The 24,420-nt window shown below is 40.7% G+C and overlaps 1 protein-coding gene across 1 annotated transcript in view; it reads left to right on the top strand.

Annotated features, from left to right (window-relative positions):
* CPQ (carboxypeptidase Q) overlaps positions 1-17,151 on the top strand; it is a 165,600-nt gene extending 148,449 nt beyond the window's left edge. The window contains exon 8 of the mRNA XM_087703852.1: positions 16,671-17,151. Within this exon, the coding sequence (XP_087559978.1) occupies positions 16,671-16,831 (161 nt within the window). The 3' untranslated portion in view covers positions 16,832-17,151. The remainder of the gene's footprint in view (positions 1-16,670) is intronic.
* The last annotated feature ends 7,269 nt before the right edge of the window (positions 17,152-24,420 follow it).

Below are 24,420 nucleotides of genomic sequence, written 5' to 3'. Positions count from 1 at the left end.
AACACACTAATTGTTACTATTTATACATGGAACTATTTATGACTAATAAATTAGAAGAATCTGCAAAGCTGAGTTCTATTAGTAGTTACCTTTGAAATTAGAGAACGTAATATATACAGTTTTTGGAGTAACTGTAATGAACCACGAGTGCAACTCTATGTGTGGTTATGTATCTAACTATTTTACATACACATAGCAATAGCAATAGCAATAGCAATAGCAGTTAGACTTATATACCGCTTCATAGGGCTTTCAGCCCTCTCTAAGCGGTTTACAGATTCAGCATATCACCCCCACAGTCTGGGTCCTCATTTCACCCACCTCGGAAGGATGGAAGGCTGAGACAACCTTGAGCCGGTGAGATTAGAACTGCTGAACTGCAGATAACAGTCAGCTGAAGTGGCCTGCAGTACTGCATCCTAACCACTGCGCCACCTCGGCTCTTACTATTATATACATAAACATACATATGCAGAATGTGTGTTTGTGTGTCTGTCCATGTGTCTGTGTGTGGGATGGTGGCAGGGGTGGGTACCTCCCGGTTTGCCCCTGTTCGCGCGTACCGGTTGGTCGGTGAACCCAGAAGAAATTAACTTCCGGGAACTCCGGTACCGGTCCTGGCCCCTGTCGCTGCAAAGTGCTCTTTTGCCGGCGCATCACAACTCGCTTGCTCGCTCCCCTGCCCATCCGCAGCTCGCTCACTCGCTCCCCCGCCCGTTCGCACTAAGCCTAGCCTGCTGCTCACTGATTGGCTGGAGACCAGCCAATCAGTGAGCGGGCTGGAGGCGAAGCGAAGCTTTTTTCGTGCTTGACCTCCATTTGAAAATTCCCTTTGGCCTTCGCCTTCCAGGAGCTCGCTGCTTCCCCCTCAGGTAAGCAACTAAGCCCTGGCGTGGGACTCGGGAGGCTTCGGGTGGGTGGCAACGGCCCAGCTTTCGCGAGGGAAGGCCTCCATTTTTTAAAGGCAGGAGCTATATACAACTTATGTCCTAGACTGAGATTACCATGATATGAACCTACTCATAATTTTCTCATTTCTTTTCTTCTATTAAATTGGGTCAATTTTTTGGACACTGCCTGGACAAGTCCCTGCAGTTTTCTTGGCAATACTTTTCAGAAACGGTATGCCTCCTTCCTAGAGCTGAAAGAAAATGACTGTTCCAATGTCACCCACCTGGTTTCGGGCTGATGGGCCTCTTGTCTCCAGTTTCTCTGATTTAACCACTATACAAAAATTAGCTCTCAGTCTTCCCATAATCAGCACTGGTGATATTACCTAGTTGGGTGATGAAACATCTGCAAGTAAAATACAAACACCAAGGACTCCACAGTTCAACTCTGTTCTAAACAAGTTCTATCAGCATTTTAATATTTTTCTGGGCTATACTTTTCTTCTCTGGACATTTATTTAGTTTGCCCTTCTTATAGATTTCTTTTTATCATCTGTTTGGCAGTGATTGGGACATAGAACTGGATAAGAGAGACTGTGGTGTGATCCAACATAGATCTTATGTTCTAATGAAAAGGAAAATGAGAAGGGAGGGAAGAGAGAAAATATTCCCAGCCAAACTGATTCAACGGTACCAATTGTACTCCTAACCTTAATATTATAATTTAAGGATAAAATAAATGGTATTCATGGGACCCAAGTGGTGACCATGATCTCACACCCTTTCATATATAACTTCCACATGGTTTTAACTAGTAATGCATGACTGAATCACTCCTGGTATCCTTATTAGGAATAAACTGGCTGACTAAACATTTTAACTCGCATTTCCCAGCCTACATCCAGACCTCTATCATTCTCAACTCCCCACCACAAACGGAAAGTCCAAAATTCTGGAAGGAGAATTTGGGGACTTAATTTCTGGAAATACTACAAAAAGATTTGTGTGTTTTCTTTAGCATTTCGCCCACTTCCATGAACCACACAAACTTCCCTAAACTACTTACATAATAAGAGTTTGCACATCTGATAAAATATATGCTACGGAGCAGTTTTAATTGCCTAGCACTTAGAGAACTAAGAAAAAATGTTAAATTTGTTTAATACACACACAAAACAAATGAACATACCTTGTTTTCATTGGAAGGACATATATTAAGTTGCTTTGAAAATCTGAAATTCACACAAGCCTTGGGGAATGGTGCAAGTTCCCTGGCAGCGTTTCCCAACATCTGTGCACTCTACTTACTCTCAGGGGTGTTTTCTTTCTGTTGACAGGCCCCTGTGGCTTACCTGGGGATGTTCCAGGTCACACCACCTTTGTTCTTGAAGCAGCTTCAAGGGATGCCACTAAAGGTGCACACTAAAACCATAGTAAATCGTTCCCCATTCTTGCATGATTTTGAGGAGTTCCAGACAGGGGTGAAATCTAGCAGGTTCTGGAAAACCGGTAACGGAAATTTTGAGTAGTTCGGAGAACCAGCAAATGCCACCTCTGGCTGGCCCTAGAGTAGAGTGGAATGGAGATTTTGCAGTATCCTTCCTCTGGAGTGGGATGGGAATGGAGATTTTGCAGTATCCTTCCCCTGCCATGCCCACCAAGCCATGCCCACCAAATCACATCACGCCCACCAAGCCACACCCACAGAACTGATAGTAAAAAAAAATTGAATTTCACCACTGGTTCCAGTGGTGTGGAACAGTGGTGACACTGCAAGAACTTGGCCTCTTACACAACTTCCAGAGGTTCTGGAGACCACCCAGAAGCACCCCGATTCTCTTGCAGACTCCACAGACTCCCAAAATTGTGTGAGAATTGGGTATGCTAGTTATTGTCAGGTATGGGTGAACATTTGCGAGTCATCCAAAATGTGATAGCATGTCACCTTTGGCAAGAGTGTCATAGCTCATTATCATTATTTTTTTTAATTATTTTATTTTTTTGTTACATAAACAACACATACCCACAACAGTGGGAAAAGAAAAAAAAAACAAAGCAAAAAAAAAGAAACAAAACAGAGAAGAAGAAAAAAACCATCATCACATGTAGCATGTCATTTGGTTACAGGCGTTTTAACATTTATCATTCTTATACATTTATTATTTCATTTAATAGGTATTCTCATTATCATTATTGAGGTAGGAAAATTTTTCCCCCAAGCTGAAGGAAGTGCTCTTGTTGAAAGCAGCACTACTATAAGGGAGAAGAAGGAAACTATTTTGCCACCTTACATAGTCTCATGTTAAGAAATTTTTTTCTGCTCCATCACCCACATCTGGTCTTCATATCTCAGTCTCAGTCACAACAGTAGGTGCAAGAACTATGCACAGACTGAGTTACAAAGACCCAAGGTGGATGGTGAGGATGGGCATGATTGCATCTGCAGCCTTTTCTATCCACTGCTATGCTATGGCCAACCATATATTGAATAGTAACATCAAAATGCTTTCACAGCATCTTGAATCACAGCATCATAGTACCTATTTGAAACCCATTAGAGGAGATGAGGAAAATAGCGATTAGGTATAAAAGTCAACTTCCTTTTATGATTTTCTTTTATTGTAGTCAATACATGATTTGCTTAATTTACTAGCCTTCCTTAGGGAGATAGATAGAATTCTGCCATGAATTCTGCCATGTAATGAATTCTTCCACTGGACTTTAAAGACAGTTGCTAGCAACGGAGAAAACCAGCAAACATTTGTCTTTGGTGAGAAAAGCCCCACAAACTAACCATTGCAACTGATTGATTTGATTATTATGTTGTCCTTAAGCTGCCAAATCATCAGCGAACCAATTTAACACACATTTGTCTTTAGTCAAGTACAATTATGTATAGCAGGCTGCAAGAAATTAGTAATTGTCACGCAGCAAATTTCGACATTTAGTTTTGACCATCTTTGCTGGGACTTGCTGAGTAAACAGAACATTAGCAAACAAAAACAACCCCTAAAAGAAGAATGAATAGATTCAAGGATATTCAAAAGACTCACATGTTCATGAAGTCTTATCTGTGACAAAATGCTCCATCTATTGGTTTATCGCTGTGACATTATGTACTGGATCCCTTCCAACCGTACATTCTCTAAATAGATTCTATAAAATGCTGAAGTCCAGGCTTTTTCTATAAGGAAATGCAATCTTTTATTCCCCAGAATGAAATAAAAATTGTGACACAGAGCATTTTTGCACACTTTATTTTGGAGAAAAATGAGTTCTAAACCAGAAGGAGTTCCAACTAGGTGGAACCAGCATCTATGTAGCCCTGGTTTGATCCTGCTGTTTTGTTGTTGTTATTATTATTGTTGTGAGTGGAATAGAATAGAATTAGAATTAGAATTAGAATTAGAATTAGAATTAGAATAGAATAGAATAGAATAGAATAACAGAGTTGGAAGGGACCTTCCTTTTTTGCCACAGTTGTTCCATTTCTATTTGCAAATCATTGTATTTTTTATTTCTCCTATTCTTTCTTCTCTTCTGCTCTCTCCAGTGACTGCTACATCAACTATCCAATTATTTTTCTGCCTTTCATATTGAAAATTAAGTCTAGGGGTGCTATGTGGCAGGCACCAACAATATTATAAAAGAAAAAAACTGAAAAGTAACAAAAACATCTGTAAAACAAAACAAAAACATATTTAAAGACATACATATGTTAATAAACTGAAACGTGATTTATTCCATTCATCAGTAGCTCACCTATATTAATCAATACTGCAAACTACTTAGTAATTGACGCATTTGTTTGCCTTTCCATGTCAAACAGCAAGTTTTTCGGCTGTAAGCCCTTTTTTTCATCCAGAAGCCAACTCCCATTTGATAAAGATAGAATATAAGCATCTGAAAATATTAAATCTCTATGTCTATGATTGTGACCTTATTTTTCTCAACCAGTGTGATGTCTGGTGTATTATGCGCCAGTATTTTGTCTGTTTGTATACGGAAATCCCACAAGATCTTGACCATCTGATTTTCAGAGACTTTTTCAGGCTGATGTTCCCACCAGTTTGTTGCTGTTTTAATATTATAATTTTTGCACAAATTCCAATGGTTCATTTGTGCTACTGAATTGTGCCGCAATTTATAATCCGTTTGTGCGATTTTTTTACAGCAGCTGAGTATGTGATCAACAGTTTCATCAGCTTCTTTGCAAAGTCTGCATTTGGCATCATCAGAGGATTTTTTGATTTTGGCCTTAATGGCATTTGTGCGGATAGCTTGTTCTTGCGCAGCCAGGATTAGTGACTCTGTTTCTTTCTTTAATGTACCTGTTGTTAACTATAACCAAGTTTGTTCACTGTCCACTTTATCTTTTATTTTTTCCAGAAATTGGCCATGTAGTGCTTTGTTCAGCCAACTCTCCATTCTTGATTTTATCACATCTTTTCTGTATTCTTGTTTCGTCTGTTGGGCCTTCAGTAGATTTTTGTTCTTTACTTTGATTAATAGATGTTCTTGACTTTCTTTAAATAATCAACCAGTGCATGTTTTTCTTCTTCAACTGTTTGCTTCACTTGTAATAATCCTCTGCCACCTGATTTTCGGGGCAGATATAGTCTATCAGTATCACCACGTGGATGTAAACTGTAGTGCATTGTCATTAGTTTCCTGGTTTTTCGGTCCAAAATGTCCAAATCAGCTTGTGTCCAGTTAACTATACCAGCTGTGTATCTTATAACTGGTATTGCCCAGGTATTTATGGCCTTGATTGTATTTCCACCAGTCAAATTAGATTTCAAAATTTTCCTAACTCTGTTGGTGTACTCTCGCCTGATAATAGTTTTTACTTTTCCATGCTTGATGTTATCCAACTGCAGAATGCCTAAGTATTTGTAGCCTTCATTTTCATTGCATTTAATTAGTTGGCCATTGGGCATTTCAATTCCCTCACATGCAGTGATTTTGCCCCTTTTTATGGATACAGTGGCGCATTTTTCCATGCCAAACTGCATTGAAATATCGGTGCTGAATACTCGGACTGTGTTTGTCAATGATTTGATTTCTAGTTCTGACTTTCCATAGAGTTTCAAATCATCCATATATAGTAAATGCGAAATTTTTTCAGCTTCTTTGGCTGTTTGGTAGCCTAATTTCATTTTTTTTTAAGATTACTGATAGTGGGATCATTGCGATGATGAAGAGAAGAGGTGAAAGTGAATCACCCTGGAAAATTCCTCACTTGATATTATTATTATTGTTGTTGTTGTTGTTGTTGTTGTTGTTGTTATGTTAATCTTTGGTGAGATTCACAGCCTTTGGGGCTGGTTGGTAGCTCAACAGCTCAAGTCCTAACCAAGGACCTAGGAACATTTAAGGTAACGTTGGATGATATAAGTTGTTCCAAGTAGGGTGGTTTTTTGTAGAATCAGAATGTTCAAGTCTGATAAATTTAAAATTTCCAAATAGTGAGTTAGCCCTTTGGGTATTGCTCTAAGGGCTCCAATTACAATCAGAACAACACACTATTTCTTTTGCCACAGTCGCTCAACTTCAATTTGCAAGTCCCAGTACTTGATGATGATGATGATGATAATGATGTTGTTGTTGTTGTTGTTATTGGTAGTAGTAGTATTTTAAAAACCTTCTGTTTTATTAGTTGAGTAAAATTTGCATATCTTACTGGCCCTGTTTAATTTTGCAAAGCTAAATACACTCTGACCTGATTAATCATCAACTGAGATACCACCAAGAATTTTAGGAGTTTTAGGGTAGATTAGTAAACTGAGCATCTCAAGGCAATAGTGCTTCAATATTGTTGACCCCCCAAAAAAGCCTACTTAGATGTTTCCCTGAATACTGCTGGAATTAATATACTTTAGCTAAATGGAATTAAAGCAGAAGGAAACTTTCAAAATGTTAGGAAATTTTAGGGAATGCATCTGGGTTGTAAAAGGAAAAGAGTGGACAAAAGTTCTCAACACTCTGAAAATATGCTGCTAAGCAATGAATATGGCAGCTTCAAAGGACTAAGATACTTAAAATAAATTTTAAAAGTAGCATGTGAGTCAAGAAGAACAAGACTGGGAGGCAGAGAAATGTCAAATCCTTGGAATTCTAACCAAAGTTTTGGCACTTTGACTAAACATCAAAGTGTTCAGCATAAATGATGAATAATAAGAACTAATCATGCCCACAGTGAATGGCCAATGGGACATTGTGTGTTAAAGTATATCAATATGTGCAAAATAAATGAAATATCAATTGATCAAAGACAGCAGAGTAGATTGAGTGGCATGCAATTGGCAATCTGACTGATAGAGAGTTATGTATTCAGAGGCTGATGATATCATTTGTACTAGGTATTAGACTTGGCCATGCGTATCTGTATTGCCTATACCGACTCACCTCTTTCACCTTGATCCAGTAACTGGGGCTGTGGAAGATATATTGGGAGCTGAAGTTTCCCAAGACAGGAATGTAAGTTATGACAAAAACCAACTACCATCTGGTACCAAGCCTGAGAAATGCAGAGCAAGGTGTTTGCAAATTTATGGGAAATGCTGAATATAAATTGCAGTGAAATGCGTCCTCATCAGAGGTGGGTTCCTACCGGTTCGGACTGGTTCTTCCAAACTGGTAGTGCTGCCTTCAAACAGAGAGCGAACCGGTTTTCTGTTTTTTTTTTAAAGTGGGCCGACCCGCTCACCCCTGGGTTATACTTACCTTTATTCCACCTTCTGAAGCCCAGCTGATCTGGGGCAGCAGCTTGAATTGCCGCCTCTCAGCTGTTTTCCTCTTTTTCTGAGTAATTTTTGTTCCATTGTGTATGTATGTACAACGCACGTAGCGGGCGCTCAGCAAACCAGTAGTAACGCCGGTAGCAACCCACCACTGGTCCTCATGGTCACAGAAGGAAATCAGTTGTTTAAAATCAGGCCTGTTAAACTGGCAGCCTATAGGCCGAATTGGTCACGCATAGGCCACGCCCACCCTGGATCTATAAAGGCAAAAAACATCATGATACCTCACGATACATCATGTGATGTGATCGAGTTTGACACCCATGCTTTAAGTGGTTTCAACACACAGTGGAAATACTTAGTATACTGGTTTGATTGGATTGGTTATTATTTGGTTGTTTTTGTCCACACTGCCTAAGGAGTTGTAGGTTTTAACAGTTTTTATTATTTCATATTTGTAAATAGCCCAGAGTTTATGGGGCTGAGTTGCTGCAATAATAAATAATTTAAAATAAGACAATATATTTCTAAACAAATATTTTATGAGAAACCATATAGGAAATAAAATGTGAATTTTCTTGCAGGATTTATTAAAACCTGGAACCTTATGGATTTGTGTAGGAATGCAAGCAAACTAAGAATTAATACATATAGAAATGATATAATCTAGAAATAGATTCATCTGTCCATTCTTGTTTCTTCTCCAGATAACAGGGCTATAAATTAGAAATCTTGATATATATATATATTTTTGTCAGGTAGAGAAAATCCATTTCATTCAATACTTAATATAACCTTTATATATCAACATACTGGAGATACCATTTAACTAGTTTAGGTAAGAAATAAATTGTCTGAGTATATATTTGTATTTGCAATTGCCTTCTTATCTGATATAACTTTTTAGTTGTTTACATGTGTTCAGGATAGACTAAATTCAATGATGAAATTAAGATACCATTTTGCTTTAAATTATTGGGGATTCGATTTATGGCATTTGTTGCACATTTAAACTTTTAGTTATATAGGTGATAAATTAAGATAACTGATATACAAATGTGTTGTGGCCATCCAGAGGAGGAGCATGGACCAGTCCTGGAGGCTGGGGAAGGCTCGAACAAGGCTCTGTGTCAGAAGCAGAGAAGGGGCCAAGGTCGTCTGGCAGTGATGAGGTGCCTACAGAGCTAGACAGCAGTGAAGCAGAGGAACAGCTAGTGCTTGTTCCCAATGTACACATGCACAGAGCTGCTAGAAGAAAAGAACAACTCAGAAATCAGGGTAGACTTCAGGGGTGGGTTTCAGCTGGTTCGCACCAGTACACTAGAACCTATTTGTGAAATTTAGCGTACCTTTTGGAGCCCGTTCGTCCGGTGGCACAGTACCGGAATACTCCCTCCTGCCTCCCACTTCACTCGCTCGCCCCGCCCATCCAGTAGCCGCTCGCTCAACCAGGCCACTGCTCACTGATTGGCTGGCTCACCAATTGCCACTGCCTCTGAGAGGCAGTGGGGGGGGGCTTTCTCACACACCTTCTTTCTTTCTCCAAAGGCATGCGAGAAAGCCTCCCCCCATTGCCCGAACTTGTGAAGGAAGGTAGCTGCAGACTCCTTTGCCCTCGGCTACATGACCTCCTTTCGTTCTCCGTCTGCCTAGTTCACTCGTTCAGGCAGCAGAGAACGAAAGGAGGTCACGTAGCAAAGGAGCCTGCAGCTTCCTTCCTTCACACGTTCGGGCAGTGGGAGAGGGGGCTTTCTCGCATGCCTTCTTTCTTTTTCCAAAGATGTGCGAGAAAGCCCCTCCCCATTGCCCAGCAGGGAAGTGAGCCCCTGGCCTCATCTCTGCCTCCTTCCTCGAGAGCTGGCTTCCTCGAGAGAGGGACGGCCAGCTTCTCCCGTTACTGTGCCTTTCGCTTGCCTTCCACCTGAAGGCTCTGCCGGTGGGGTGCCTCTCATTTCGGTTCCACCACAAAACCGCGGACGACAAAATCGCGGTCGACGAAAGCGTGTATGTGACGTCATCACAGCGCGACGAAAAAGATCGAAAAATGTAAAAATAAAGCGAAAACCTTACCCTAACCCCCCCAAACCTAACCCTAAACCTAACCCTAAACCTAACCCTAAACCTAACCCTAAACCTAACCCTAAACCTAACCCTAAACCTAACCCTAAACCTAACCCTAAACCTAACCCTAAACCTAACCCTAAACCTAACCCTAAACCTAACCCTAAACCTAACCCTAAACCTAACCCTAAACCTAACCCTAAACCTAACCCTAAACCTAACCCTAAACCTAACCCTAAACCTAACCCTTAACCTAACGAAAAACCTAACACTAACCCTTAACCTAACGCTAAACGTAACGCTAACGCTCTAAACCTAACCCTAACCCTTAACCTAACCCTAACCCTAACCCTTAACCTAACCCTTACCTTTATGTGAATCGGCTTGCTGTAATTTAATTTTTATTTCAATTTTTCGATCTTTTTCGTCGCGTTGTGATGACGTCACATACGCGATTTCGTCGACCGCACTTTTGTGGAACGCGGTTTTGACGGGTCACGCTCATTTCGCCTCCTGAGAGAAGCTTGGGAGAGATGCGCAAATGGTCGCAACTCAAGGCTTCCGAAGAGGACGCTGGACACTGGGGGTGGCGGTGATGCCCACTGCTGCTGCTTCTGCTGCTTCTGGTAATGCAGGCTTTTTGGAGAGCATTAAGTTGCAGGCGCACCAATTCCAGCAGCTGTGTTTTGCCTTGAATGTGCTGTCTTGGCAACCCGAAGGAGACATTCTCCCAGTGGCATCTCAGGCGCTCCCACCCTTAGTCCGGAGGGAGTGAGGACAGCTGGGCCCAGTTTGGTGCCTCCTGGCTCCCCTCAGATCATCGGGGGGCCTCATGTGCCTGCTCACTCGCATGGCCTTTGTGCTTCCAACGGGAATGGGAAGCACAGGGATCTTAATGTAGTAGGGCGGGGAAGGCTGGAGAGGGAGGTTTCCCAATGCTTGCATCTACGGACGTTGCTTGGGAGAAAATCAGGTGGAATCTCGAGCAAGAGCCACGGGGCGAGACACAAGGGACGATATGGGTCACCGCAGGCATAAAAAGCGCTGTCAGATCACCTCCCACGGTCCGGGAACCAACCAACCAAATAAATAAAGTTGGCTTCACTTCCTTGTGCGGCAAGAGAGAAAGTTCCCTGAGACGCCACTGGGAGAATGTCCCCTTCGGGTTACCAGAACAGCAAGTTTCAAGGCAAAACGCAGTTTCCTTGCACAACAAGAGAGAAAAGCTTCTCTCAGGAGGTGAAATGGGAGGCACTCTGCTGGCAGTGCCTCTGGGTGAAAGGTGAGTGAAGGGCGCAGTGACGGGAGAGGCTGGTCGTCCCCGAAGCCAGCTCTCAAGGAAGGAGGCAGAGATGAGGCCTGGGGCTTGCTTCCCTGCCTCCTTCCTCCGAGAGCTGCAGGTGGCAGGGAAAATGAGGCTTCTTTGCCAGCTTCCCAGCTGGCAAAACAGAAATTTTCACCAACTAGAAGGTATGTGTGTGAGAGAGAGCAGGGCGAGAGAGAGAGAAAGAGTAAGAGAGAATAAAAGGAAGGAAGAAGGAGAGAGAGAAAAAAAGAGAGAGACAAAGAGAAAGAAAGAGAAAGAAGGAAAGAGAAAGTAAGTGGGAAGAGAGAGACAAGAAAGAAAGAAGGAAGAGAAAGGAAGGAAAGAAAGAAAGAGGGAGAGAGAGACACAAGAAAAAAGAAAGAAAGAATGGAAGGAAGGAAGGAAGGAAGGAAGAAAAAGGAAGGAAGGAAGGAAGAAAGAAAGGAAGAAAGGAAGAAAGAAAGAAAGAAAGAAAGAAAGAAAGAAAGAAAGAAAGAAGAAAAAGAAAGAACTTATGATCACAAGTGAGCCCAAAATTTTGGTTGCTAAGCAAGAGTGTTGTTAAATGAGTTTCACCACATTTTACAAGTTGGCCACTCCCACCCGGTCACATGACCACCAAGCCATGTCCACAAAGTAGGCCATACCTACAGAATAGGTTCTAAAAAATTTTGAAACCCACCACTGGTAGACTTGGAAGTAAAGTCACAGGTAGAAGGTGATTGGCTCCTCCCATAAAATATAAAAGAGGAGCTAAAGGGCTTTTGCAGGAAATGATTTGTTCCTTTGGTCATTAGATTTGTTTCAGGAATGTGAAGATCTGTCCATGAATCTCAGAGACTTTGTGCCCAGTCTTTCCTTGCATAGTGCTTTTCCTTTTCATGCTTTTTGGAGAAGCCTAAGTCAGAACTGTATGAAATGATAAGTTTCTGCCATTTTTGTACAGTACTGCATGTTATCCCAGATGAAAAAAGAATTGAAAAATACAGGTCATGAAATGAAAGAAAAGAGAAACTTAACCATTGTATAAATCTCCAAAATCCAGTAGTTTCGCAGTGGGTAATCCATGCTGTTTAATAGTAGAAAATCTTTGCCTACAATGCCTGGAAGAAATGGAGAATGCCACCAGAGTGTTCTTATAAAACAAAGCCCACATTTGTTTTGGCTAACTTGGGAGCACTTTAGGATAAATTATTTTAGATTCCTGTCCCACATTTGTGCTGTAGAGTGAAACCTCTTCCTTCACGGAAGCCTGATTTCACACCAGTTGTATACAGAGGCCTAGTTTTTCTCTCCAGCTGCTGCAGCAGATTCTGTGACACAAAAGCGAAGGTTGTGCTGCAAAGTAACTGTGATAATCTGAGCTATAATTCAACTTATTTATTGCATCAATACAAATGAATAAAAAATGGATTAAACAGAAAGGGAAGTTGGACTCGCAACATATTTTTTTTCCTCCTTCCCCTTTGGCAACCCTCATTTAATTAACCACAAGGCAGCTGAATAAGTGCTTTCCTTTTCTCCATTTTGTTTAAATCTTGAATTTTAAAAGCTTTGGAGAAGAGTGAATCAGGAGGTAAAACAGCAGGACTTCTGGTGTTATTTATAAACTCAGTGCCGGAAACTATTTCAAGGTTTGTAGCAGGATAACTCAAGCACCATTTACTTTCCTCAGTAATTTCAAGTGTGGAGGCACAGTGACAGATTTAATGGCACTGAAACTACATTAAGTTCTTGATCACTTTGGCTTGATTTGACAAAAATTCTTAGCGTATTGTCTGTTTGCTGAAGGCACAAATTGGCTCCCTTAATCTCATGGAGTGATGCCAGTTCTAGAGGTGGCTGCACCTGAAGCAAAAAAATTGAAATGATACATGCCGTCCAAAATTAATGTTGTTAAGTGAGACATTTGTTAAGTGCATTTTGCCCCATTTTGCAAACTTTCTAGCCGCAGTTGTTAAGTGGATCGTTGCGGTTGTTAAATTAGTGACACAGTTGTTAAGTGAATTCGGTTTCCCATTTGACTTTGCTTGCCAGAAAGTCGCAAAAGTTCACGAGTCCAGAATACTGTAACCGTCATAAATATGTTGTAACTTTGAACAGCCATTAAATGAACCCTTGAAAGTCAAAGACTACCTGTAGTGAGCCAATCAGGGTTGTGTTTTATCAGATGTCCAGCCGTATAAAACTTTTAAATAAACAAACATTCATCAAGGCAGGGACTCTGAAAAAGATGATAAAGTGATATAATGTAGATCCCAATGTTGGCAGTGATTTCCGAGTATCACTATCACTACTACCACTATGCCAGAGGTGGGTTTCAAATCCCGGTGCTACAGGTTCGTTCACGCTTGCGGTCTCACTGTTTGAAGCCTTCAGAAGGCTAGAATTTGGCTACTACCAGGGAGAAATGGTAAGATTGTTTGATTGATTAAATGTATTCCTATCTCTCAGTGTCAGCCTCTGCTTTGCTTACTTGCTTTCGGCTGCCATGGCAATGGGTGGGCATGGCATTTGGGATAGGAATAAATAGTACAGGAGTAATAGTCAAGGAGTGATCGATCACCATAGTACAGGAGTGATAGATCACCAAGGGAGTTTTGTTCTCACCATCTTCTGCGCATGCTGATGGCCGATGTTTGGACCTGGTCAAGGCCAACCATCCTGCGTACCAACCTGATGATGCTTCTTGGAGATGCAGCCCACATGACACCTAAGGGAGTTGCAGATTGGGCAATGGGGTGGGGGTTGTTGGAGGGAGGGAGCTGGGCAAATGTTTGATATGTATGATTTCGCGCTTTTCTGCCTCAGACCTTGCTTTACTTCGCTGCTATCTATTCATAACTAGTAAAAGTACTTTTAATTCTTAAACAATGGAGTTGAGAGGTTTTTTTCTTGGTTACTGAATGAGGCATGCCTGACATTCAGTGATTCTGAGTAGACAGACTTCCTACATAATGGTTTTAATTTACTTACTACATTATAAGCTATCTCTTGGCTTTGTAGAACCCGCCAAGCACTTTGGAGCGCAAATAGTCATTGTTAGGGTGGCACATGGCTTGGCTTTTCAAACACCCAATCACTTAAAAAATGAAGCTGCTTAGTCATCTACTTACTATTCAACATCAATACACTCAAATCTCTCGTCAGAGTTCCATGCTCTTGAAACATTCAAGACAGCTTGCTAGCCCTATTTTCTGAAAGCAGTAGATAATGCAAATTCAGATTTATCAAACAACATTTTCCCACATTTTATGATCCTCCCTCCCTTCCTTTTATTGATTATGTGCCATCCGATTGGTGTGAAGTCTTAGCAACTACATCGATTGATTTTCTACATGACAATATACTTTTTCTCCATGAAAATCATGGATTGTTTTATTACAATATTTCTATTTATTAGGCTCTATGTAAAAAAATCAAACCTGGTGTTTGTGATATGTTAGAATTAATGCTGGGAGGCTGAAAATACTACCTGGGAATTCTGGGAGCTTCAGTGCCAACACATTGGGTGTTTCTGTGTTGATGAAGATTGCATACCAATGGATAAAATATATGTCTTTCCTTTCTTTAAATGCATGCATTTGAATCTGGGGCCTTTAATGCGGAACCATCTTAGGACACAAGTAAGAAATAATGTGAAGAAAAACAAACAAGGTTTTGCACTTCAGAACCTGCCAAATATATCCTCTATCACTGTTGATGATTCTGCCTTTTCTTCTCTTATGCAGGAGGAAATAGCTTAAAGTATATACCTTGACTGTAATTAAAAAGGAAAGAATACTCAGCTCTAAATGTCAGGTACCCTGGGAGTAGAAAGTTGAAGGGAACCACTTTCTCTCATCTTGCATCTCCTATTGGCTCCCCTAGGAAGATGCTCCTTCTCTATCTCCCATGAGGAACTTTGTGGTTTCCTCCATCCATCCATCTGGCTATTTTAATAGTTGCTTTCATTTCTCTTTTCATCTTCTGTTTTCCTTTGAATGTATTTGAAATGCAGCTTTTGAGACCACCCAATCTCTGCTTGTCTGTTAGGATGGTGTGCAATAGGCATGAATTCACCCCATATTTCAAAATACTAAAGCACTTAAAATAGAAATGCAGTGCAACCTTTAGATGCCAAATAACCAATAAATGTAATTATTATTGCGCATTGGCTTGAACCCATCCCATTAGCCGTACACAGAAGCCTGATACTGCTCATGTGGCATCTGGTGGAAACTCTTCTTCTACTTAAACAGATATTTTAGGCACCATCTCAGGCTTCCTGTCAGTTTTCTTCATTGCAACATCTTTTGGGAGCTGATTTGTGTCATATTTCCCAGTTTTGCAGATGCTCTGAGCAATGGAATCATTAAGCTCCCAGTAAACTCTTGGAAGCTGATGCGATTTTGGTCCAGACCACAATATCATTCATGACACATGCCAAGAATTTCTTGGATTGCAGCAAATAATGGTTTCAATTTAACCAGGATGTTATTAAGCAACTCAAAGCCAAAGGCATATTTTCATTTATTTCAGGGGAGAAACGTTTAACATCAGGGTAAAGGAAAAATTAAGCACTTTGGCTAGGGGTCAAACATCTAGGAATGAATGAATCTGTCCGTTTTATTTCCTTCAATTTTGCCATTTTTGTGAAAGTGCCAATTTCGATTTCTCTCAATTTTCCCTCCTTTAGTGGGATTTGTTGCATAATGTATTTGTTTGAGGTTGAGTTTGGGTTTTTTGTGGGGCAGGGTGTTAAAATATCAGGAAAAGGAGGAGGAGGAGCAGGAGGAGGAGGGATTTTGTTATTTGCTCAAGCACAGATGGCAAAAGAGATTTAACTTCAGAACATGTCTCAAAGTCTAATATCCCTGAGAACGGTATTCCCTAAAATTAGTCTATGGGGAATAATAAAATAATAAATAGAATTATTAGTATTTTAAAAATAATTAGCCAGCATTTGCATTTGCATTTAGTTTTGCAAGACTGACAACAAATTATTTAAGTCATTATACAGTGACAAAAACAGAGTGACTTAAAAACATTTCACACACCTTATGGAAAGTAGGAAAGTCATAACCATACGTTTACAACCTACCCATCATCTTGTGGAACTTCTTAAGATTTCCTCCCATTCCAAGTACTGGGAAGAAGATAATTTTAGACTGGTGTTTCTCAACCTCGACAATTTTAAGATGTGTAGATTTCATCTCCCAGAATTCCCCAACCGTCATGCTTAGAATTTAAAGAAATCATGGTTTAGAACAGCAAAGCAAAGCTGGCTGAGGAATTCTGGGAGTTGAAGTCCACAAGTCTAAAGTTGCCAAGGTTGGAGACCCCTGATTTAAACAACAAAATAAATCCCCCAATGGATCAGGGGGGATGGAAAAGACCTGGGAGGTGTGGAATGCTTTTAATCCTAATCTATTGCCAACCTATGTCCAGTTTGGCTAGGATCACAGGATTTCCTGACCTCAGAAAAATGTAACAATAGAAGCTGAGAGGATACTACTGGATTCCATCCTTTCTTTTCTAGGTTATCTCCTTCTCTATTTCTATTTCTTAACTCAGACCATCTGTTTACAGATTTACTGTTTCAGAGTTAATGAAACACAATCTAAAAGATTCTGTCTAAATTTATAACATTCACATGACAAGGAAATACCTTTGTGCTGTTCTCCACAGGTGCCAGTTTGAGTAACGATATCACTAAATACTTCTGGTTTCATCATTCGCAAGGCGACACAATGACGGTTCAGGATCCAGTCAAAATGAATCTCTGTGCTGCTCTTTGGACTGTTGTGTCTTATGTGATTGCTGATATGGAGGAGAAGGTACCAGTGTAATTCAAAAATAAATCAATAAACAGCATTGACTGTTTTAGCACAGAACAGGAATGTATCTGATCTAACTCTGTGATGAAACTCTAGGTGTCTTCCAAAAACTAAACTTTTCTTGATTCAACTCAGAACATGTCCTTTTATCATGTATACGTATTTTTGAATTGTGGGTCTAACACCTTCTTCTTTGGACAACTTCCTGATGCTTCATTTCAGTGCTTTGTTCTTATTGTTCTTGATCTTTACTCAGCAATATCATAAAAGTCACTGATTATTAAGTTACCCTTTTATCTGCTAAATACTTAAAATAAATATGGTGTTATGCATGAACTCCTGAGTCTAGCCATTTGTCAAAATCTGCCTCCTCCCCCAGCCTCACCCCACATTAGACAGAGCAATCTGTGGCTGTTTTTCTACTGATAGAAAGGGGATGCTCAGTGAAAGGATAAATAAAGCCAGAGCAATCCACCAACACCTTCCTTAAACTGTCCCTTTGTAAAGGATAGCACCACTAACTGGACTCATTACTGAGAGAAAAAGTTCAGTAAATATTACGGTGGGATAACATATATTGTTTATTAACTTGATTCCCTCACTGTGCCCAAAGGCTATCACTAGAGTAGTTGTACCAAGGTGTTGTGGCCTGCCAGCGGCCAGCGGAGCTGGCAGCAGAATCAGACAGTGAGGAGGTTGGGGAGGTGCATGGGCTAATCCTGGAGGGTGAAGAAGGCTCAGACAAGGGCTCTGCATCAGAGGCAGAGATGGGGCCAAGGCCGTCTGGCATTTCTCAGCTGCCTTTGCAGCTAGACAGCAGTGAAGCAGAGGAACAGCTAGAGCATGTTCCCAGTGTGCACATGTGCAGAGCTGCCAGAAGAAAAGAACAGCTAAGAAATCAGGGTTGACTTGGGAGTAAAGCCGGTGAATGGCCTCTCCTACAGGAAATAAAAGAGGAGTGAAAGGGGAGTGGGCTTTTGCAGGAAACAATTCGTTCATTTGTTTGTTAGATCTGTCTGTGAATCTCAGAGACTCTGTGCCAAGTCTTTCCTTGCACAGCATTTGCCTTGGAAAATATTTACATGGCAGCTTTCTAAGATAGGTAAGGTCTGTGGTCATAACTTCACCTTTGAAAGACTGTTTACCAGACCTTTGCTGAATATGAATGAGAGGAATTCACATTTGTTTAATAAAAGGGGTTTTGTCACAACCAGGAATCTGCTTCATGCTTTTTGGGGAAGCCTAGGTCAGAACACAAGGAAATATCTACTAGCAAGAGATAGTATCTACTATCTGGCTCTATTCTTCAATGATGAGATCATCTTAACAAGTAGAGATGGATTTAGCTCTGTGTTCAACATCTCTTTCTCAACTATACTCAAAATTTAAGTGCCTCTCTTTGAGCCATGTTTTCATCTCCAAACATTATTATTTAAACTTTCTGAAAGATGTAACTATTTGATCCTCTGCAGAATGTCCATTGAACAAGCTGACTCTTCTTCCTTGCCCTTGCATACCCACATCTAAATAAACTCTAAACTGGGGTTGAATCATTGGCTCCACATCTTGTTTTCTTTTTGCTTGCCTGGATGATTGCCCAGCCACTAAATGTCACAAAGGTCCCTTAACACATGGTCCCCCCACACTGTAAGAGTGTATAGTGAGATGAACATGTTATTCTTTATATCATTTAAATGCTGATGGGATTCTAGAGAATGATATTATGTCTGCGGTCTTCGCCATGGTGCTGTAAATCCTGCTACCACAATCCCTGTGTGTCATTTGGTTCCCATTCCTTCGGGTTTTGTGCATTTGTTTTAATAAATGAAAATATTTGGAAGGCTGGCATGCTGTAAAACATGGCATCAACTGTCAGTGCAATCCACCTTTCCAGGAATACAACAAGGAAAAATGCAATTAAGTAAGGTTGGCCCTGGAGAGAATTAACAAAGGTAAGTGATTTCACCTAGCCATAGAGCAAACATATACACAGCCTGTGTATTTCATGTTTTAAAATATATACAAATCTTCTACAGCTTGTTCGTAGGGCTCCCATACGTGCTCTGCAAGAATCCAGGAAGTCACAAGATTGTAGCAAAGAGAACACAAACGCTCTCTGCTGCCACCTAGTCATCATTTGGATGATGGCAGCTCAGATAGGACAGCCTATTTTCTCATTATTACTCCAAATGCTTTTTCATAGCATGAATATATTTTTCCTGATTTTTCTTTAAGCGTAAGTACCAGAGGTGGTATTGAATGGGTTCTGACCAGTTCTGGAGAACTGGTAGCAGAAATTTTGAGTAGTTCAGGGAACCGATAAAAAACACCTCTGACTGCCCCCACCGCCATCTATTCTCTACTTCCCGAATCCCAGCTGATCAGGAGGAAAAGGGGATTTTGCAGTAACCTTTCCCTGGAATGGGGAGATGATGGAGATTTTTTAGTATCCTTCCCCTGCCATGCCCACCAAGCCATGCCACACCCACAGAACTGGTAGTAAAAAAAAAAAAAGAACCCCGCCACTGGTAAGTACCCCAATTCTATGCATTGTCTGAGTCTGTGCATGTTTTTCTGAGTATCCCGTCACCCCTTTATAATATATAATATTTATATATGTTGTGCTTTATAGCAGCCAACTGTACAATTTGATGTTTGGACTTAGATCCCACTAAATGTAACTTTTAAAGATTCCTGACAAGTTACTTTTCAGTTCTTTTTGGTCCACTACTAGTTTTAGTGAATGTAATCAATTGGAGTGATATTGTTGTGATTATGGCATGGGTATATAAATTTTCAGAGTTACCTGTCAACCATCTATCGGTAACTCTAACCCATTTGGCAGGAGTGACAAAAGCAGGAGATAGCCGAAATAAGGAGACATAAACAATTACTGCGTGAAACTGACTGGAGGGGGAAACTTTTCAGCAGGCAAAAAAAGGAACTAGAGCTTACATTTCTTTCAGTTTGACCACTTTGTGAAATAGGCATTTTATGCTACCCACTCATAGAAAACCAGCTATTTTTTGAGTTGGCAAGCTCCCTCATAGCCAACTATTTTTGTGAAAGGCCGTATGACATCAACTGCGAATGAGTCACTAATTTCAATAGTGTCACATATTTGAAATGTTATTGCCTTGCTTACGTAATATGTATAAATATATAATTAAGTTGTGTGGTTCATCATGATTCAATCGAATTTGTAAGAATATAATGCATGTAATCATATTGTCATTGTTCATTTCATTATAAGCATATTTTATCATGTTGCATTATTGATATTACTTAAATCAAAATTCTATCTGAATTTCCAAAATAGGATAATTAAACAGTTCTTACATTAATAACGTATTTCAACTCCACATGACTACACAAGAAGTGGCTCAGTGGCTAAGACGCTGAGCTTGTCAATCAGAAGGTTGGCAGTTCAGCGGTTCGAATCCCTAGCACCACATAATGGAATGAGCTCCTGTTACTTGTCCCTGTTTCTGCCAACCTAGCAGTTTGAAAGCATGTAAAATGCAAGTGGAAAAATAGGAACCACCTTTGGTGGGAATGTAACAGGGTTCCATGCCCCTTTGGCATTTAGTCATGCCAGCCACATGACCACGGATATGTCTTCGGACAACATTGGCTCTTCAGCTTTGAAATAGAGATGAACACCGCCTCCTAGAGTCGGGAACGACTACCACATATGTGCGAGGGGAACCTTTACCTTTACACAAGAAGTGACACATGTACATCAGCCAGAGTACCATATTTTCATAAGTTGTTTGGCAGCATCTTGTTTTATCTTGTATCTATCCTGTCTTCTTCTGAAATGGACAAAGAAAAAGAAACTTACTCTAACCTTATAGAAAACTCATAAGAATGGATGTTCTCTCTTTTCCTCCATTCTGGAAAATGGGAGAAAAGTTTCTGTTTGATGGATTCAGCCTTTCCTTAAACAGGTTTAGTTCTGGAAATATTAACTCTTGTTTTGTATCCCAGTTACAATTTGGAATTCATACTAACATGAAAAAATGAAATGAGAAGTCAATGCTACCATAGAAATTTCCAATAACCAGAAAGCCAGTCACAGAAGTAAACTTTATTTTCTGCAGGGAAGAGATGCCCATTATTTTTCTTAAGTGAAAACTACAGTTCCCCCTTCCCACATTTATGGGTTGAAATAAGTATAACTGACCCCTGAACATTCCCATTGATGCCAAAGATGGGGGGGGATGAGTGTTGATAGCTAAAAGTGATACTTAGATGGAGAGCTGATGATAAGAGGAGAGGCTTTCCAAAGAGGAACGCACTCTGCAAATGCCATTATCAACCAATCCAGCAACATCAATTCTTGGCAAGTCCAATTGGAAGAATCCTTGGGCTTTGCCATTCTCAAAATCAGGGAATCGGCTGGGTTACTGCCACTTTTGCTACTGGTTTGCAACACATGCGTGCGCTGTTCAATGTACATTGTTCTTCACGCATGCACATAAAAATGTACAGTGAACTGCACATGCGCAGTTACTAAAAAACAAAATGGCAGTGGTCCAGTGGCGGTGAGGGAGCCAGTTTGGGAGCGTAGCAGGCCTGGGTCGCTGCCAGTACTGTGACCCAGGCCTGAATTCCACTATCGGTTGGGCCCAACTGGGCCGAACTGGAAGCAACCCACCTCTGCTGGGAATGGTAATATGACCTGTACACAGATTCTAAATCCAGGTAATACTGGCTTCCTAACCACATTGAGAAGTGAAGAAAACCCTTAGAGTAATGAACACTGTCAGTGTAACAAAACCTAAAGCACAGTTGGGATCCTTGTGGGCCAAAAGCTATTATGGCCTATGATGTCAATCCATCTGGTCATAAGGATTCCAGCAAAGCTGCTCCACACCCTCCACAATCATCACTAGGTGCCATAGCTGACACTTGGAAGCATCCCAACTAGACCACCAGGCACTAGCTTTGCAAATATTGACTTTTCTTTATTTAGATACATGAAAGTAGGGCACTTTGTAGACCAAACGAAAGTCTGGAGAGCGTGAAGGGCTTCAAGAATTGATTTCCTTTCCTTTGTTTGCTTTCCCCAAAGTTCATCCTTCAGACATTATCTGGGCAAAGGCATTCTGAGGAAATTAATTCCAGCCCTTGAAGGTTCAAAACACACTGAAGCATCTAGTGTGGGACACTGGTATAGCAATAGCACTTACTTATATACCGCTTTACAGTGCTTTACAGCCCTCTCTAAGCAGTTTACAGTGTCAGCATATTGCCCCCAACAGTCTGAGTCGTCATCTTACTGACCTCGGAAGGATAGAAGGCCTTGAGCCAATGAGAATCAAACTGCTGGCAGTCAGCAGAAACAACCTGCAATACTGCATTCTAACCACTGCACCATTTTCCACAATCATAACTGGATTGTAGAAAAAGTAGTTATGCATACTTTTGGATGTTTTTATTCAGAAAGAAACTGCATTCTCAACTATGCTCAAGGAGAAATTAAGACGATGAGCTCAATGTTCGCACTGTGTATTTATTCTGATAGATTATAGCTGGACTTACTTATCCTTGGTCCAAGGAACTTTCAAATTACTTGAGCCAGTGGTGAAATTCAATTTTTTTTTTACTACCAGTTCTGTGGGCGTGGCTTGGTGGGCATGGCAAGGGAAGGATACTGCAAAATCCCCATTCCCTCCCCCATTCTGCGGCCAGCCAGAGGTGGTATTTGCTGTTTCTCCAAATTACTCAAAATTTCTGCTACTGGTTCTCCAGAACCTGTCAGAACCTGCTGAATTTCACCTCTGACTTGAGATCTGAACATTTCACCTAATTATATAAAATTATATCATGTTAGGAAAACTATTGCCTAAGCTAAAAGTCAAACGTATGAGTCACATACCTCAGTGCTGCAGGCATCAGTTAGCCCTTAATCTCCAACTGTGCATGTATTTAAGCTTCATTCACAAAGATCTGGGCCACTTCCATTTATCCATTACTGCCAGTGGGCATCAAAGCATTTGCAACATCCATAGCTGCCTCATGAAATATACATTCGCTTCAACTGTACCCAAATGACTAATTTTCTGCTCTTTATTGATTAGCATAATAAAAATCTCATGACAACAGGAGAAAGAAATGTTACCATTAATTGCCAGTTGAAGTGAGCAATGTTTCCTGCATAAAAATTAACAAAGCAAATGTCTCTGTTCTCCCAGATGCATTGCATAAATGCAAGACATTTCTTCAATAAAAAATGTTACTTACGTGCTTGCAGTTTTCATTCTGGTCAAGGTGTCCACAGGATGTAATCATTCCAAAGAGTCAAGATAGTCAAGTACAGTGGTCTACTTGGAGAAGGCTCCTGTGTATTCCTTGGATAGCAAAGGTTACTAACAAGTATTGGAGCGCATAACACCAGACCTGTCAGTAGAAGGCAGAATTACAAAACTGAATCTCACTTATTTTGACTATGTCATGCGGGGGAATCCATTGGAGAAAGCAATTATGTTTGGGTTAGGGTTAAGGTTAGGAATTATCTTCCAATTATGTTTGGAAGAGTTAGCAGTAAAAAGTAATCAGGCTGCCAAAGAACATGGTGGTTGGCCACATCAAAGCTGACATCAGCCACAGCATAGAAAAAAATCAAAGAAATAGGTAAAATCAGAAGACGCGGAGAGTCCTGGCCCATAGAATTGCCAAGAGTTGGACTCAAGTGCTTGGATAATATCATCATCATCATCATCATCATCATCATCACAATGGTGGGATTCATCAGTGGGATTCACTTACCTTCCATACCAGTTTGCAAATGTGAGTGTGCACACATGCTTCGCTCACACACGCTGCTCATGCGCAGTGCTCGCACATTATGTCAGGGCAGATGGACAGAGCCTCCCGCAGCCACCGCTACTGGTTCACCCAAACCAGAGAGAACTGGCTGAGTACCACCTCTGGTGACTGCAGCTTTACCTTTTTTCTATGTGTGTTGCATGTGCAATGCACCCATCCACAATAACAACAAAAAACACAAGCAAAGCTGTTCAATGACACATTGCAGCCGCCATCTTGATTTTTTTTTCTATCCTATCATTCAAACACCCTTTTTCCTGGTTCAGAAATATCAAATTAATGTTTTTATTATAATAGAAGAGGAATGTCCATTATTCAGCAGCACTTGTTGAACAAACTATGTCAAATGCAAATTTAATTCAGTCAGTGATGTGCTACTACTACATTATTTAAATAAATAGAGTAATGGTTCAATGCTAGGCATTTTTCATTGGCTGAGGCAAAAAACAAGATCATTTTTCTTTCTATTCCATTTGAAAAAAAATAGCTGGTGAGCAATGATGTTGGCATATCTCCATCTAACCAGATGCTAGATTAGAAGCAGATTGAATAGTACATGGCTCTCACTTCATTTCTGTCTCAACCTCTTCTCCCTGAGATCAAGCCCTCACTTGATCTAACACAAGATGGTAAATTCATAGGTGACATGTGGCCTTTGTTTCAGTGGTGGGTTCCAGATCTCATTGCAACCGGTATGGTGCAGCAGGGCCCGGTGTCCACCACATGAACGGTACCTGGTGCTCCCAGCAGGCACCGGTATGCCCGTA

Source organism: Thamnophis sirtalis, unplaced genomic scaffold, assembly GCF_051295495.1.
Source record: "Thamnophis sirtalis isolate CommonGarterSnake01/CBP01778 unplaced genomic scaffold, rThaSir2_p1.2 scaffold_2, whole genome shotgun sequence".
Taxonomy (NCBI): Eukaryota; Metazoa; Chordata; class Lepidosauria; order Squamata; family Natricidae; genus Thamnophis; species Thamnophis sirtalis.
Note: the sequence above shows the minus strand (reverse complement) of the source record. Positions and strands in the feature narration are given on the sequence as shown.